We start from the raw sequence: 15,293 nt of genomic DNA, 5'->3' as shown, positions 1-15,293 counted from the left end.
TACTATTTAGCAATGAAAAGAAAACAATTGCTGACCCAACATGGAGGAATCTTAAGTGAGCTAAGTGAAAGAAGCCAGAATAAAAGGCTATCTACTATATAATTTCATTTATACAATATTCTGGAAACGGCAAACACTACAGGGAAACAACAAATCATCAATTACCAGAGGCTAAGGGTGGGGAAAGGACTGACTACAAAGGGACCCAAAAGAACTTTTGGGGAGTGATGAAACCATTCTATATCTAAATTGTGATGGTAGTTATACAACCATATGCACTTGTCAGAACTCATAAAACTGTACACTAAAAAGGGTGACTTTTACAGTAGGTAAGTTATTCCTCAATTTTTAAAAATTCCAAGATGCAAAAGATGAAAATACAACAAAAAGATTTGATTTTCAATACCTCACAACTATGGCAACAGATTCCAACCGAGAAGTGATAAAGGCCTTCGTGATTTCTGGTGCATAAGTGTCTAACAAGTGGGGTTCAGTTGATTTCACAAAAGGAACTGATGCTACCATCCTTTGCCACAGAGTTAATAAATAATGAACACTGTTGGGAGCAAATTCCCAATGCTACAAAGAAATAAAGCAAACGTTATTCAAAATAACATACCTTCCTAGAATAAGAATTACAGATGCAAAATTACTAAACACAGATTTTAAAATTAACTTTTACTCAGATTATATAACCAATGAACACTTAATACAGCAAATTTTCCCAAAGCCAATCTGTAAAACCTTTCTTTTATTTCTTCACATAGATTTTATTTACTACAGCTTCTCAATTCATTCTTCAATTATTAGACATTTAGATGGCCTCAAAATTTTTATTAAAAGTTATAATGACTTTTTAACCTAAAACCTTGCAATGAACATTTTTAGCAAAGTACTCTAATAGATGTTAAAAAAAATCCCCACCAAATCTTACCAAGAAATTGTTTTAAAGCTATCAATAGTTTAATATCAATTATAAATTTCTATTTACCTGTAGGCTAGTAATGGTAAAATTAGCAATCAATCTGATAACTTCAGGATACTCTTTCACCATAACTAATTCTCCCAGCTGGTAATTTGTCTTCAAACGAGCCAAAAATCGACAAAATTCATGATAATTACCTGAATCAGATAAACCCTAAAATATGAAACAAAAAGAAAAGCTTTTAAAAATACTTAAAAACAAACCAAGCCAATGGCCATCAATAAAATTCCAAGAGTATTTTATTAAGTCTTCCAGTATTCATGGGCACTTATGATATTTTGTGTCAACTGAGTAGATAGTAATGAAAAAAAACCAAAAAACTTCTGCTGGATTTAATGTTGTCATCAATTATTAATAATAAGAAATCCAAAGTAGAGGCTTTGCAGGAAACTTTGAACCATGATGGCTAAATTATAATGTTTAGGAACTCATTATATTACACAAAAAATTTGTGTGTGTGTGTGTGTGTGTGTGTTGTGGATTAAACAGAAGTCAATAGAAGAATTGAAAAATATTTAAGATAAAATAGAAGAATGAGCTCTTGAAATCCTGGAAAAGAGCAATACTGCTTAAACTTAAGAAAAATAGTATGTGTGCACAAGTAATAGAAATTTCTTTTAATGCAACAAATTTTTGTTGAGTACCTACAGGCACTCAAGCATCTCCCAGTTGGTAAATAAAGAGTCATTCAAATAAATTACTGCAATGTAGAGGGCACAAAGTTTAACAAAAAAACTACAAGATACAGAAATAACTTTTGAGGGCGACTATGTTAAAAGGAAAGATCAGCCCGGCTGGGCGTGGCTCAGCAGTTCAGCATCGACCTAGGATCCAGGAGATCACGGTTCGATTCCTGGTCAGGGCACATGCCCGATTGCGGTCTCAATCCCCAGGCAGGGGCGTGCAAGAGGCAGCCGATCAATGACTATCTCATCATTGATGTTTCTCTCTCTCTCTCTCTCCCTTTCCCTTCTTCTCTCTGAAATCAATGAAGATATATTTTTTTTTTAAAAAGGGAAGATCAGAAAAGGTGCCCCCAGGTGTCTGTGAGCTACTTAAAGATAGGGACACATTATCTTTATAGTTTGAGCACTTTGCTCTGTAGCTGGCATGAAACAGAATTGCAAAAGTATTTAATACTGAGTTGATAAGAAATTTTATTCAAATAAGCTCAAGGAAAGAATATAAAATAGTGTCTAATTATTATGGACAAATTACAAAAAGGTATTTTGTATTCATAGGTCTTTTAATATCTGTTTGTAAGTCCAAAATAACCAATATGATATTCAAACTAACTTTTACAGCCATGAAACATCAACATTTGGATATTAAACCAATTAAGAGAATTATCTGATATTAGCATATTACTCTCCACATATGGATTTAGTAATTAAAACTAAAAATTTTTAAATATATTGGTAAAATTCCATTTATCAGCAAAACACATAATTTTATAGTTGCACTAAGTGGAAAAGGCAAAGCAAATCTACAACATACAAAATACTCCTAAGAATAGCCTGTAAGAACTGCTCTTTATAAACACATATCTTTATGTACATTGTATGTCCCTCAAAAATCAGTAGCAACCAAGAGATTTATGGAAACTGCCTTAAATCATCACTTAATCCTTTAAAATCTGGACTTTGGTTACAGATATTTTAAACTAAAAACAATATGAAAAGTGAAATAAAGACTTTATGTAGGCACACAAAATCATTAATTAATAATGGCTTTGCAATTCTCTTTAATGAGTATCGCTACTGAAGCTTTGCAGTTAGTGTAGAAAGCAGATTTTAAAACCTACAAATTCTTATTTGTCCACAAGAGGGCAAAAAGACATTATTTCATAATTTACAGAAACTTATTCCAAGGTTAACATTCAGATTTATACTGTCTTCTAGTTCAGAAGGTAGATGTAACTCTGAATCAATCACTTCAGTAATTTAAGAAGTGCATGCCAAGAAATGCAGCACAACAGTGAAAAGGAGAAGCGTAAGATGAATGACCTGTATTCACCTAAAGGAGTGAAAACCTGCAAGAGGAAGAACAGAGGTCTGTCAGGAAAACTGCCCATTTCTACTAGAAATGAGTAAGGACGATGACTATGATACTTCGTATTTTTTTCAGAATCATAATCAAGTAATGAGTTTACATGCACCTTTCAGCAGAAAATCTGTATTCCTATATGCTAAGTATTAGTTCAGTATCTTCATAAATACCTGAGGGTTTTCAAGTATCCTTTTTACGCCCTTAATTAGATTGCCAAGGTACCTGGCACGTTCAGGGCTGCTGAACAAGGACCTTCTTGTGGAAGCAAACTGAACTAAACACGACAGTGCCTAAAAGGGAACAAAAGTCATTTCGATTTTAAAAGTAACTATGGTCACACTAGTCTTTACATAAAAAATATTTTTTAACTTTAGTGATAAAAAAAAATTAAAGAATCCAAAAATAACGAAAGCTAAAAATTTAATCTGTCAATCACCACCACCACCCACAATCCGTCAACGCCCCCCTTAACATTTCTATTGGTGTATGTTCTCCTCTAATATTTTTTCATATATTAACTATGCCCAGAGCAGGGCTGGGACATATACACTCAACAGGCTTTCAATTGCTTCTGATGACCAGTTCTGTTTGTGAGCCCATGAACCAGGTGTTCAACCAAAAGGAAGATACGGTTTTGTGGCAGAGTATGTTGGGAAACACTGCATATAACACACCGCAGTATCCTGCAAACGGGGGAAAAACACTATAGCTTTAGTTAATCTAGCATGTCCCAAATTTATCTGGTAATAGAATGTTCATTAATATCTTCAGAAACAATTTGGAAATGCTGCTGGAAGAGTTAATACTCTATAAAAACTCCTACCAGTATCTGTGGCCTAGTTATCTTTCTAAAGTTAATACTTTGCCAGACAATTTCACTAACTGGCTTCTTAATTCTACCACTGGTGCCCCCTGGTCTGCTGATCATTAAATGAGAGGCCCCAAGTTGGTAACTTTTATGTTTTGTTTTGGTCCACATAACATCTGCTTGCCTGTTTTTAAAATATTAGAATTTGTTGTCAATACTTAAGTCTTTCAATTTCACACAAACGTCTGGCCCACTTGGCAAGGGAGAGAACAAGGACAAGAATCAGAGGGTGGCTGTTCAGATGCTCTCCAGTTGGCCTTAGTTACACAACTGAACATGCACAGCTTCTCAGGCAAGTCCGAGGTGCAGAGGTTTGGGAACTACTAGTCCATTAAAAATACCCACCGCTGGGGCCCCTAAACACCTAGGTTTGAATCTCGGCTCCAGTCATTAGTTTACTGCCCTGGAGAAAGTCACCTTAGCCAGTGCAGTTTGTTTCCTGTCTACAGAGTGAGGGTTATACCCTGCAGGGCCACTCTGGGGATAAATGATGTAAGCACCTTATGTTAACAGGGCATGCCCAATAAATGTTACTTTCTCTTAAACCAGTTATATTCCATTTTCTTTTTAAGCACCAATAGCTTATTTGTTTTATACAAAACACAACTGTACATGAAACCATGGTTTTTAAGTAACTAAAAACAAGACTATTTTGGTTAAAAGACAGAAGGCTGAAGCTTTGTGGCACCACCTGGAACATGAGTGTCCTATGAAACCTAGTTTAAAAACCACCATCTTAAAATCCTGGCTTCCACAGCACTCATTTAAAAAAAATACTTTTCTCCCTTCTAGACAAAAACATAGCTAAACAAACATACTGCTGATGTGCACTTTAAGTCTGGAAACCTTTTTCAGGAAGTGGCAATGTCAGAACCCCCAACTGACAACTTTTTCTTCTTCTTTTTTTTTTTTTCCAGTCTTGCCTGGTTTCTGTTTTAGATTCCACAAGGATGGGGTTCATGGTCTCAAAGATCTAGTATAGCCAAAGAGTTTCCAGAATTTTTAAATCACATAATAGGATTGGATTAAAAAATTAACAGCTGAAGTGATGACACAAAATCAAGTGAGCAGGTCTCCTCTGTTCCTCATTCAGACACCTGATAGGTACTGCCTGGCACTCGGAAGACACAGAGGGGCAGGACTAAGCAAGAGCTAGAGTGCAAAAGAGAAGGGAGGATGGTAACTGACGGGTGGCCAGCTACTCAACTGAGGCTCCCCCTGAAATGGAGTGCACTGTTTCAATGATTATAAATAAAATCTGACAAATGGCTTCAGCAAAACAAATCCCAGAAACTTCAGAATTTCCTGAGAGGTCAACCCAACCAAGAATATAAACAGAAATGTTTAAAGTAAATCTATAACAACCTTAGGGAAGATCACAGGCGCTTTTTAATGAAATAATAAATGACTTTTACTTACTAACTGAGATAGTAGTGGTGGAAGTGAATGATACAAATTGAAGAAAAGGTCCAATGTTTCTGGTTCCAGGAAAACTAGAAAAAAAATTATTTTCTAATACCATTACTTTCAATTCTGTGATCTTAACACAGTGAGACTTTATCACACAAACCAAAAATTCCAAGATCTCGGCCTATGGCCATGCTTTCCAATTAGGCTTAGTTCCTGCGTAATTCTAGTTACTTTCTTTGGAAAGATGAAATAATACAGAGATAGAAATTAATTAACTAAGATGGTCCTTATTTTTATGTAGCTTCTACAGTTCTTATTAGGAGAATTGTCCTAATATTTTCACTTGTATTAAAGTAATATAAACATTTAAAAATTCAAATAGCATTAAAAAAAGTATATAATAAAAAGTATATACCCTACGCTACTTCATCACCTCTCAACTCTTAGCTATATTTACATACAGTTCCAAATAGCATGTTAGATACTATTTCTTTATTCATTTTACTTTAGACATAAATGAATTTGTGACAGTATGAGGCTTTAACTGTCTAATCACTCACCCCACCACTCTCTCCACAATCCATCCTTTCTTAAAAATCCATTCTCTATTATACCAACTTGGGATTAAATCAATTCTAAGTGTTTACATTTGTTATTACTTTGTAAATGTTAACAGCTGAGCCAAGAGTACATTATGCTTATATCACATTTCTAACACTCTCTGGATTTAATCACAGCATCTTTTCTGTGCTTAGTTGTCTACCTGTCACTAATTCTTTACAAATGCTCTGACAGATTTGCAAAATGTTCTTCATGGCACTTTCCATGTAATTAATAACATCAAAAAATCTATCTTTTTCCTTTTCCCACTGCTACCTCCCAGAGCCTTCAACCTGGACTGGTTATTCCTAAATTTGCTATATAATTATCTCCATGTATGTCTGTACATTGTCATTTTGGGTTGAGGGCCCTCTTCCAAAACCCGAATCTTCCATTTTTTGGGCTTGAATATCAAGTAGCTTCCTGAGAACAAGTGCATAAGGGATCAATTTCAGGAGAATTTGGAAGTCTGATAATGTCTTCGTTCTACCTTATACTTGATAATTTCAGTCTAGGTTGAAAATAATTTTCCCTCAAAAGTCTGAGGATATGACTCCACTGTCTTCTAGCTTCCAGTGCTGCTATTGAGAAGTTTAATAACATCCTTGATCCCAATCCTTTGTAGGTGACTTATTTTTTTTCTTTCTGGTAGACTTTAGGATCTTCTCTTTATTCTTATTATTCTGAAATGTCATGATTATGAAGCTTGGTGTATTTTTTTCCATTCATTTTGTTGGGGACTTGATGGAACCTTTCAATCTAAAAATTTATGTCTCAGTGCTATGGACACTTTTTGGTAGTTGTTTGCAAATTTCCTTTTGTTTTTCCTGTCCTCTTTCTCAAACTTCTAACACATGCCAGATCTCCTAATTTCATGCTCTCACATTCTTTTTTCACCTCCTATCAAATCCCTCCTTGTTTTCTTGTTCTACTTTCTGGGATATTTCCTTAACTTTATCTGCCAACTCCTTTAATGAATGTTTTATTTTGACAACCATCTTTTATATTTGGAACATTCTCTGAATGTTCTTTCTAAAACAATACCCTATTCTTCTTTCAGGGATGTACTGCCTCTTTATCTCTTTGGAGATAAGAATTATACTTTTTTAAAGTTTACTTCTATTCTTCACTTTGTTTCTTCTAACTTTCCCTCCTTTTAAAAAAACTTTTTCAGATAATTACAGAATCATATACAATTTCAAGAACTAAATGCGAGACTCTATGTACCCTTTATCCAGCTCCCCACAACGCTAAGTTCTTAGAAAACTACAATACAATATCATAGTCAGGAAACTACCTTGAAACAATCCACTACTCTTATTCAGATTTCCCAATTTAACATGCACTTGTGTGTGTGTGCATTTAATCTGTGTAATTTTTATTAGATGTGTTGGTTCATATACTCATAACCACAGTCAAGATATGAAATCATTTTTGTTTGTTTTAGTCTCTACATTCCATATTAGTTTTCACAAAATCTATGGTGCTTCTCCCCTACATCTGATGTCCCCAAATGTGAAATCTCTCCAGTTTAATTTCTCGAGGGAAAAGCTCTGGCCTTGAAGTGAGAGGGAAGTGCATAGGGAGAGAAGGGAAAGGTAGTCACCTCACTGCACACACAGGTGGTAGAGACCCTGGGGAGTCTGTGCAGAACTTTTCACCAGCCTGTTCAGCCCCGTTCTATCTCATATGTGACAAACTCAGTCTGACTTTAGGAATACCCTAGTGCCATCATCCTTCTGGGAAGTGAGAGGGCAAATCAGCTTGCTTTTCTTGGTATCCCTTGCTTTAAGAAAGTAAGTTGCAATTCTGTTCTGCTTAGTCAGGTACTCTTTTCAATCTCTTTATAGCTTTAAAAAATATGCTGATATCTGGAAGTTTCAAAACGGAACTCTTCATTCCCTGCCCCCCACCACTGCCACCAAATCTGTTTTGCCCCTAACTCTAGAGCAATCTTTCCCCCCCGCCAAAATCAAAATATGGGAGTTACTCTGATGTGAACTGGGGAGAACATTTCAAAACTGGGTATCAGCAGCTGCCTTGGGTTACATATCTCTTTGAACTTTCTGACTGCCTAGCAAAAAATACAGATAACTGCACATAGGTAACTATATTGCTTAATTCTGTGCCTTTTACGCTGACCGCCCCTCACACTAAACTTTTCCTTACTTGTTCGCCAGGTTGTTGGGATCTGCACTGTGCAGAGGTCATCTGCAGATTCATCTGCTGAACTGCCAATGAAGTCAAAGTTAAGGCAGTTGAGGACCAGTTTCAAGACCTGCATTACTAGGTTTTGTTGAACTTCATCCTGAAGATTTAAAGGTTTGGCCAACACCTGAAAAAAGTTCAAAGTCAAATAAGACTTTATAAAATATGTCAATAAACAAATTTTCACTAATTTAAATAATTCTTCAACGCCAAATTAAAATTAGCAAAAAAAGAGTTTGCAAAGTTATGTTGTTGTATATATTAGAAAAAAATATAAATTACTATAAAAATCTACAATAGACTATTTTCATACTTAATTTTGTAAAACAGAAATAAATGTTACTCTTAACTCTAATTTGAAGGTCACCTTGTAAAGTTTTAAGTGGTAACTTTAGAACAAATACTTTATACAGCATGAATGTATAAATGTATGGGATTCATTCAAAGCTTTCTTTGAATAAGCTGAAATATAATCTTTCATGCATAAATGGCCCCTATTCAGCTGACAAAGGTTCTCACAGCTGTCTGAACGTGGGAGGACAAGCACAAGCTTCTAGAGACCAATCCTGACCTCCCCCCACGAATGTCCAACCTGACACAACCTGGACAGATTATACCTCCTAGAGCTAAGTCATGAACTACTTGTGGAGGAAATGATATGAAGCTGGGGATTCTGCTTCAAGAATAACACAAAAAGAAATAAAGTTGTCAGGCAAGAGACAGAGATGAAACAAGACTGGTCATGAGTTGTTACTACCAACTAATTGGTTGATGGGTCCAAGGGAGTTCATTATACTATTCCATCTTCTTTTGTATGTTAAAATTTTTCTATACTAAGAGAGAAATTTTAAAACAGGATCTTTCAGCCTGGCCTCGTGTGGGAGTTACTATACTACAGAACTGAAATAAGTAGAAAATAGTGATTAGTGAGACATATTTTGGGAAATGCTGAGCTACACCAATTAATAAGCTTGAGCAGCATGATGGAGTCCCTGTATTATAAAAGAACACAATAGAATTATAAATCTTACTATCCCTAATGACCTATAGCACAGAGTAGCAAATGGGAAAATAGTATTTCCCTGAGAAATTATTAAAGTCTTGGCTCATCTATGAATAAATATTGAGAGTTGATGAATTAGGAAAACCTACCATCATTTCACTGTTCATCTACACCCCATTAAAATATGAGCAAGGCAAGAAGAAACTAAGTCTCAAATAGCTTTTGCAATAATCTACAGTAGGAAGACAATAAAACTATGATTCAAAGACAAGTTATTTGATGCTCTTTGGATTTTACTTTATTATATTCCTAGTGAGTAAAAGTGAATTTTTTGGAACCTCTTACAGATTTGTGCAGATCTACTATATTTAAGATTGTCCGCAACTCTTTAAAAGGCAGAATGGGGGAGGGACTCTCACTTCAAATTCTTTTGAAACTTAAAATTTCCTAAATACTCTAAGTAGGCTATTGAATTATTAAGTAACTTACCTCTTTTAGAAGAGAGCATGCTAGCACTAAGATGTCTTTGAGAGAAGTATCACGAAATGAGGTAGCTATTTTCCTGTGTTTTGCTGAAGGTCTAGAATAATCAACCTAAAAAGATCAAGATGAATTTATTTAAACAGACTTACCAAATAGCAAAATAAAACTTACTAAGTAAGAAAAGAAATGGAAGTAAAAATTAAAGAATCATGAAGTATAGAGCTAAAAGGACTTTTAAAAATCTACTGAAATAAGTGACTTGCTTAGGGTTACTCAAAAAGTTAATGGGAGAGCCATGGTTAGAACCCAAGTTTCTGGATTGTTTTAATTCAGAACTCTTCCTACAAACCATACTGATCCCAAAATTAAAAACCAAAATTGGCTATACTTTCAGAGGCAACATAAACACATATTATAAAATAATAATCCTCAAATTCTAACTTTCTATAAATCAGCAAACTGAATCAGTTATATAAAAATTCTATATAAAAGTGATATTTCTACATATACCAGATATGTCATTGGTTTCATATATCCTTGGTATTCTAAAAAGAAACCAAGGCAGAAATTATAAATAATCATAAATTTGATTTGCTACATAAGCAATAGTACAGTCCCTCTGAATATTTTATTAATGATAAATAACTTTTAAGAATAAATTTACTAAGACCAGTTCTTGAACCTCTAAAATATATATGGTAAAAGCTATATTATTAATAATATTAATATTTCCATTTATCAATAGAAAACACAGAAAACCAAGCTGAAGTCTGAGACCTAAATAATGATTAACACCATGGATTACAGCATTCCTTTTGCTATTTGGAAGAATAAACCATTTTCCTTGCTAATATTTGTAGCTTTGAAAAAAAGTAGTGAGCTCTTCCTAAGCTCCATCATACAATTTAAACTATACTTAAATACCACTTACTTATAGAAAAATGAAACATAACTGACAGTCAAAGTGATTACATAAAGTAGTTACTGGAATCTGTACCCCATATGTAAGATTTGAATTAACATTTCCAGCATTCCTCCCTTCTTTCAAATCAAATTCAGTCTGTGAATCCTACTTCTCTCAATATATAAAACAATTCTCCGTAATACAAATTAATAGTAGCATACAGCATGACAATAGCAATTTATGAAACATTCTTCACATATTATTTCGCTAAATCCCCCAAACTCACCTGTGAGATCTGTATTATCCTCTTTTTACACATAAAAAAATTAAAGTTTATAGACACACAGTCTTAGACCAGCTTCTCATTACCACCTTATGTGTAACAGACAAGAACCTTGGGTTTGCTGAGCACCTGTATATCCTAGGCCATGTGTCAGTAGCTTAGCTTACCTATATATATGTAAGTTCCATGGAAGGTGTCACTCTCAATTTAAAGATAGTAATATATAAATTTAAAGACATTAGGAAGTATGTATAAAGTGAGCAAGAGAACTAAAATACAAACCCAGGTCTTGTTTCAGAGTTACCTCCAAGGCCTACATGCTTATTTTAATTGAGTTACTCATTTAACATCCAATTTTCTGGAAAGAGAAATTGTGTACCCATTTTCTCCTGCACACCTATAGGCCTCTACCATGTAGGCAAAGGCCATTTTACTTCTCGATGATTATATATTGAACACACTCCAGGAATAGTAGACTTTGCTTCTAAAAAAAGCAGAATAACATCTAATACTCTTAACTGTTAGGAAAATTAAATCTTTTTCTTAAAAGATACATCCTATTACTGACACTACATAAACTGCCTGGCTCACATTTGACAACATTTGACTTTCATCATGCATTGCAGATCTCCCTACTGCTCAGTTCAGAAGTACTGAAGAAATTCTAGTTGAAATTATAAATGCATAAAATTGGGCTGAGTGACATATGTCCAGAAGCCACATATTTTTTCACCATACAAAGCCAAAATCACATTTCAGACCCTGAAGCTTTTTACAAAAGGCACTTGGTTCTGTACAAGATAAGCCTGGAACATCTTGTACCAGAAAGAAAAAGTTCAAAGTGCGTTAAATAAATGTCAAATGGACATAGAAGGTAGCTTGAAAGGGTTCCTGCTGGCCAAATCTAGGAAAATTTGCCCATCAAAATATGTCAGTAATAAATTACAACCTATTAAATAAAATAGGAATCCATACTGATACAAATAAATAAGTTGAAACTGATGAGATATGAGGTATTTTCAGTTTTAAAGTAACTCCCCATAAAATACTTACTATTTACAAAGGAGAAAGAGTAAATCTACAATTGGAGAAGCCTAGTAGAGACTATCTTAATCAAGTGACCAAAGAGAACATCATTAGTAAAGTAACAAATCAAGTCACATGCTTCCTGATAGGAGGTGAGAAGACCACAGTATCACTTCTGCGATAGTCCTAACAAATATGCAAAATCTGAATCTAATAATGAAGAATCATTAGATAATCCCAAACTGAGGAACATTTTACAACGCAAGTTTCAAAGTCATGAAAGTGAAGGAAAGATTGGGGAATTTTTCCAGATTGATGGTGACTAATAAAACATGTCTAATAAAGAGATGCATGATCCTAATCTGTTCCTTTCTGGGACAAAAGGTGAAACTTAAATGTAGTATGAGGGTAACAGCAGTATGTCATTTAATTTTCTAATGTTAATGGCTGCACTGTGGTGGTGCAGGAGAATGCCCTTATGTGTAATACATTAAAGTATTCTGGGACCATGTCAGCACCTTATCAAATGGTTAAGAAAAAACTTCTTTGTATTATACTCCCAAGTTCTCTGTAAGTTTAAGATAGTTAGATAGTTAAATTAATAACACCACCAACTTGGGTGCTCTCTGAATCATACTTTTATTAGAACTCCATATTAGTAGTCTTGTTTTAGTAACAATCTACACACAGAAAACCCTCACTACAAGGGCAGTGTGTATTCCTATTATGCTATGAAGTAGAAAATGGGGGGAAAATGCTGTTTTTTAAGTGTAGCAAAAAGCTATGGCAGTGTAAGCTGGATAATGGATGCATGGGGTTGTTGTGCTATTCTCTTCACTTTGAGATAAAATATTCATACTAAAGTTATTTTTAAATATACATTTTTTAGAAAGCTACAGTTCTTCTGACATATTTACAGAGTTTAATAGGATTAGCCAAAGTTCTTGTCACAACACTCCTGCCAACACAGTAACTCTGTCCCAGGTACGATTACTACTCGTCCTGGAGGAACAGACATAGATATTGGCATGCATCCATAAGGCAAGAAGTCTTTACATACTCTGAGGAGGTGACTGGCTGTGTAAATTAAGAGATTACTTTAAATTTTAGAAATCCTTCCAATAAATCCAGAAATACTTTCTAATTCCTGACTGAACACAAGTAGAAAATAGTTATTTTGGATACTTTTTGTTTTACACACAGAAACTATATTGTCTCTCCAAAGGGAGTTGGCAAGTGGTCCTGGCAAGTTCTCTACATGTACATGTGTGTATGTAAATATATGTATGTGTGTTTGTGAGTGTATATATATATACATACATATGTGGATATTTATACACACACATATATACACACACAAACGCAGACCATTCAAGATGACCATTTTTATATAAAAACACTACATTCCCCTTTATTATAACAGTCCATATAGAACCCAACTTCTGCTTTTGTTCTATTTAGAACCATGGTGAGTACTAAAGTGAATAGGAGCAGGTGACCATGCGCTCAGCTGCCGAGTTCATAAAGGCACTACTGGGGGGAGGTGTAGCTTCTGAACACTCCCCTTGTACAGGGTGAAAATCCATGCTAGCAAGTGGCAAAGTGCCAATGGCCTGTTCCTTGACAAGTCCTGCTGTGTACCCATTGTTGAGTATCAATTCACCAAACCGCTTCTCTTCTATTTGTAAGCAAATGAAGGTTTGTTTCTTTATTGCATATAATTTATTTCTTATGGTTAGTATATTACTATATATACAGAACATAAAAGGACAATTCTCCAATTGCCTGGAGCAAGGATCATGCCTAATTCCCTGTTCTTTGTAGTGCTTTCTACTATTGATGTTATTTTCAATAACAATGAAAGTGTTCCAATACTTATTATCCCAGTAACAGAAAGAAAAAAGAAGACTTGACTATTCAGAGTTTTATGCCACATAAAGAAGATTTTATATCAAAGAAACAGTGTCACTTAGCAAACTTCATGTCACTGTTAGAAATACTTACCAGGTTCATTTCTTGAGTCAATTCTGAAAGGATTATGACTCCTATTATGCAGTGTTCCATGGTACCCTTTGGAGAAAATAGCCAAGTTTAGACTAACTGAAGACGTGACTGGTACATACTGTGTAAACCAGGTAATATTTAAAAGTAATTAAATACTGAAACATCATATTTTCTTAATCATATATCTATTAAAATATGTAGAAAAATCACTATAAGGTCTGCAAATAAAAAGAATTTCAAGTTTATTTTTTGAAGGATAAATTTAGAGTTGAGTGGGCTAAAAGCTCACCAATCTTAGAACTGTGTGACATTCTACAAAATGTTTTCCACACCTAGGACTTATAATAAACTAAACCTCAAAATATAAGAGTTTGGTTTAATATTTCTCATAAAACCATGAATAAGAATGAGCAAACAACACTTTTCAGCTCTACAAATCTGCTTGAAGGCTACTGAGATAGCTGCATTCAATAAATAATTAATCAACAGCTAAGGAACTAATTTAAATCCCTCCATCTAATATTGAGTAAGATCACTTAGTCCCTTTAATACTACTTAATAGTGCATGTGTACGCATTTATTATGTATCTATAATGAAGGCATCTAAAGTGCCCATGAAAGGGGGTAAATACGTGACTATCAATGTGGTATACAGTTTCATAGCTTCTATAATGCTTTTAATTTAATCAGTTCCAATTTAATCTCAAAAACTTCTTCAAATCAAAATTCAGATTTTATGTGCACATTTTAAACAAATTGCCATACTGTAAACTAGGACTGGAAGTATGAAATAAATGTAGCACCCAATTATAGCATAATCATAAAAAAACACTAACAGAGATGATACGCTTTTCAAGTTTTAATTTTAATTTTGGTCATTCCTTGACTATCACAGAATTCTACAATACTGGGCTACTAGGTATAATTAAGTTCATATTATCTCATAATAAAAATATAAACAAAAGAAATGTGCCATAATTTTTGCATTTTAATTCTTTAAGACAATCCGAACTGCTTGCACTGAGCTACAGACTTCCTATTACAGGAGCATCCATCCTCCATGTACACCAGGCCGATCATCCTCAAAGCATGGTTCCCTGACCAACCGCTGGTCCATGAATCCGCTATTGGCCTGCAAACTCTAATCTGAGAATGGTTTGCTACTGGTCTGTGACAAGATAAAAAGTTTGCACTGGAACGTAAAATGGCCAAGTATCTAGGTACACTGTTTAGTTCAGCTGGCATTTTTTCATAGCAAGTCTTTCTGGATGAAATAAGCACCACATTGATTTACATTCTGACATAAACTCCTTATTAAGTTGTGGACCAGAAATTTGGATAGCACTGCCCTAAACAGCAGCAGGATCTTCTGGGTATGTATGTGAGGAGGCACATAAATGTTTGGAGTGTGGCAGCAATAGACTGAAAAAAAACAGAGAAAAGAAGGTGTACAAAACTTCAGGCCATTAA

General features: G+C 34.5%; 1 protein-coding gene across 3 annotated transcripts in view; it reads right to left on the bottom strand.

Annotated features, from left to right (window-relative positions):
- The window catches only part of RANBP17 (RAN binding protein 17), a 219,188-nt gene that overhangs the window by 190,728 nt on the left and 13,167 nt on the right, over positions 1-15,293 (bottom strand). For all 3 annotated transcript variants that reach the window (XM_081137136.1, XM_081137137.1, XM_081137138.1), the window contains exons 5-11: positions 13,824-13,889; positions 9,613-9,717; positions 8,082-8,247; positions 5,322-5,395; positions 3,205-3,324; positions 992-1,138; positions 407-579 (exon numbers count right to left, since the gene is read on the bottom strand). In XM_081137136.1, coding sequence (XP_080993262.1) covers positions 407-579; positions 992-1,138; positions 3,205-3,324; positions 5,322-5,395; positions 8,082-8,247; positions 9,613-9,717; positions 13,824-13,889 — 851 coding nt within the window. The remainder of the gene's footprint in view (positions 1-406; positions 580-991; positions 1,139-3,204; positions 3,325-5,321; positions 5,396-8,081; positions 8,248-9,612; positions 9,718-13,823; positions 13,890-15,293) is intronic.

The sequence above is a fragment of the Miniopterus schreibersii genome, assembly GCF_964146895.1.
Source record: "Miniopterus schreibersii genome assembly, chromosome: 4".
Lineage (NCBI taxonomy): Eukaryota > Metazoa > Chordata > Mammalia > Chiroptera > Miniopteridae > Miniopterus > Miniopterus schreibersii.
Note: the sequence above shows the minus strand (reverse complement) of the source record. Positions and strands in the feature narration are given on the sequence as shown.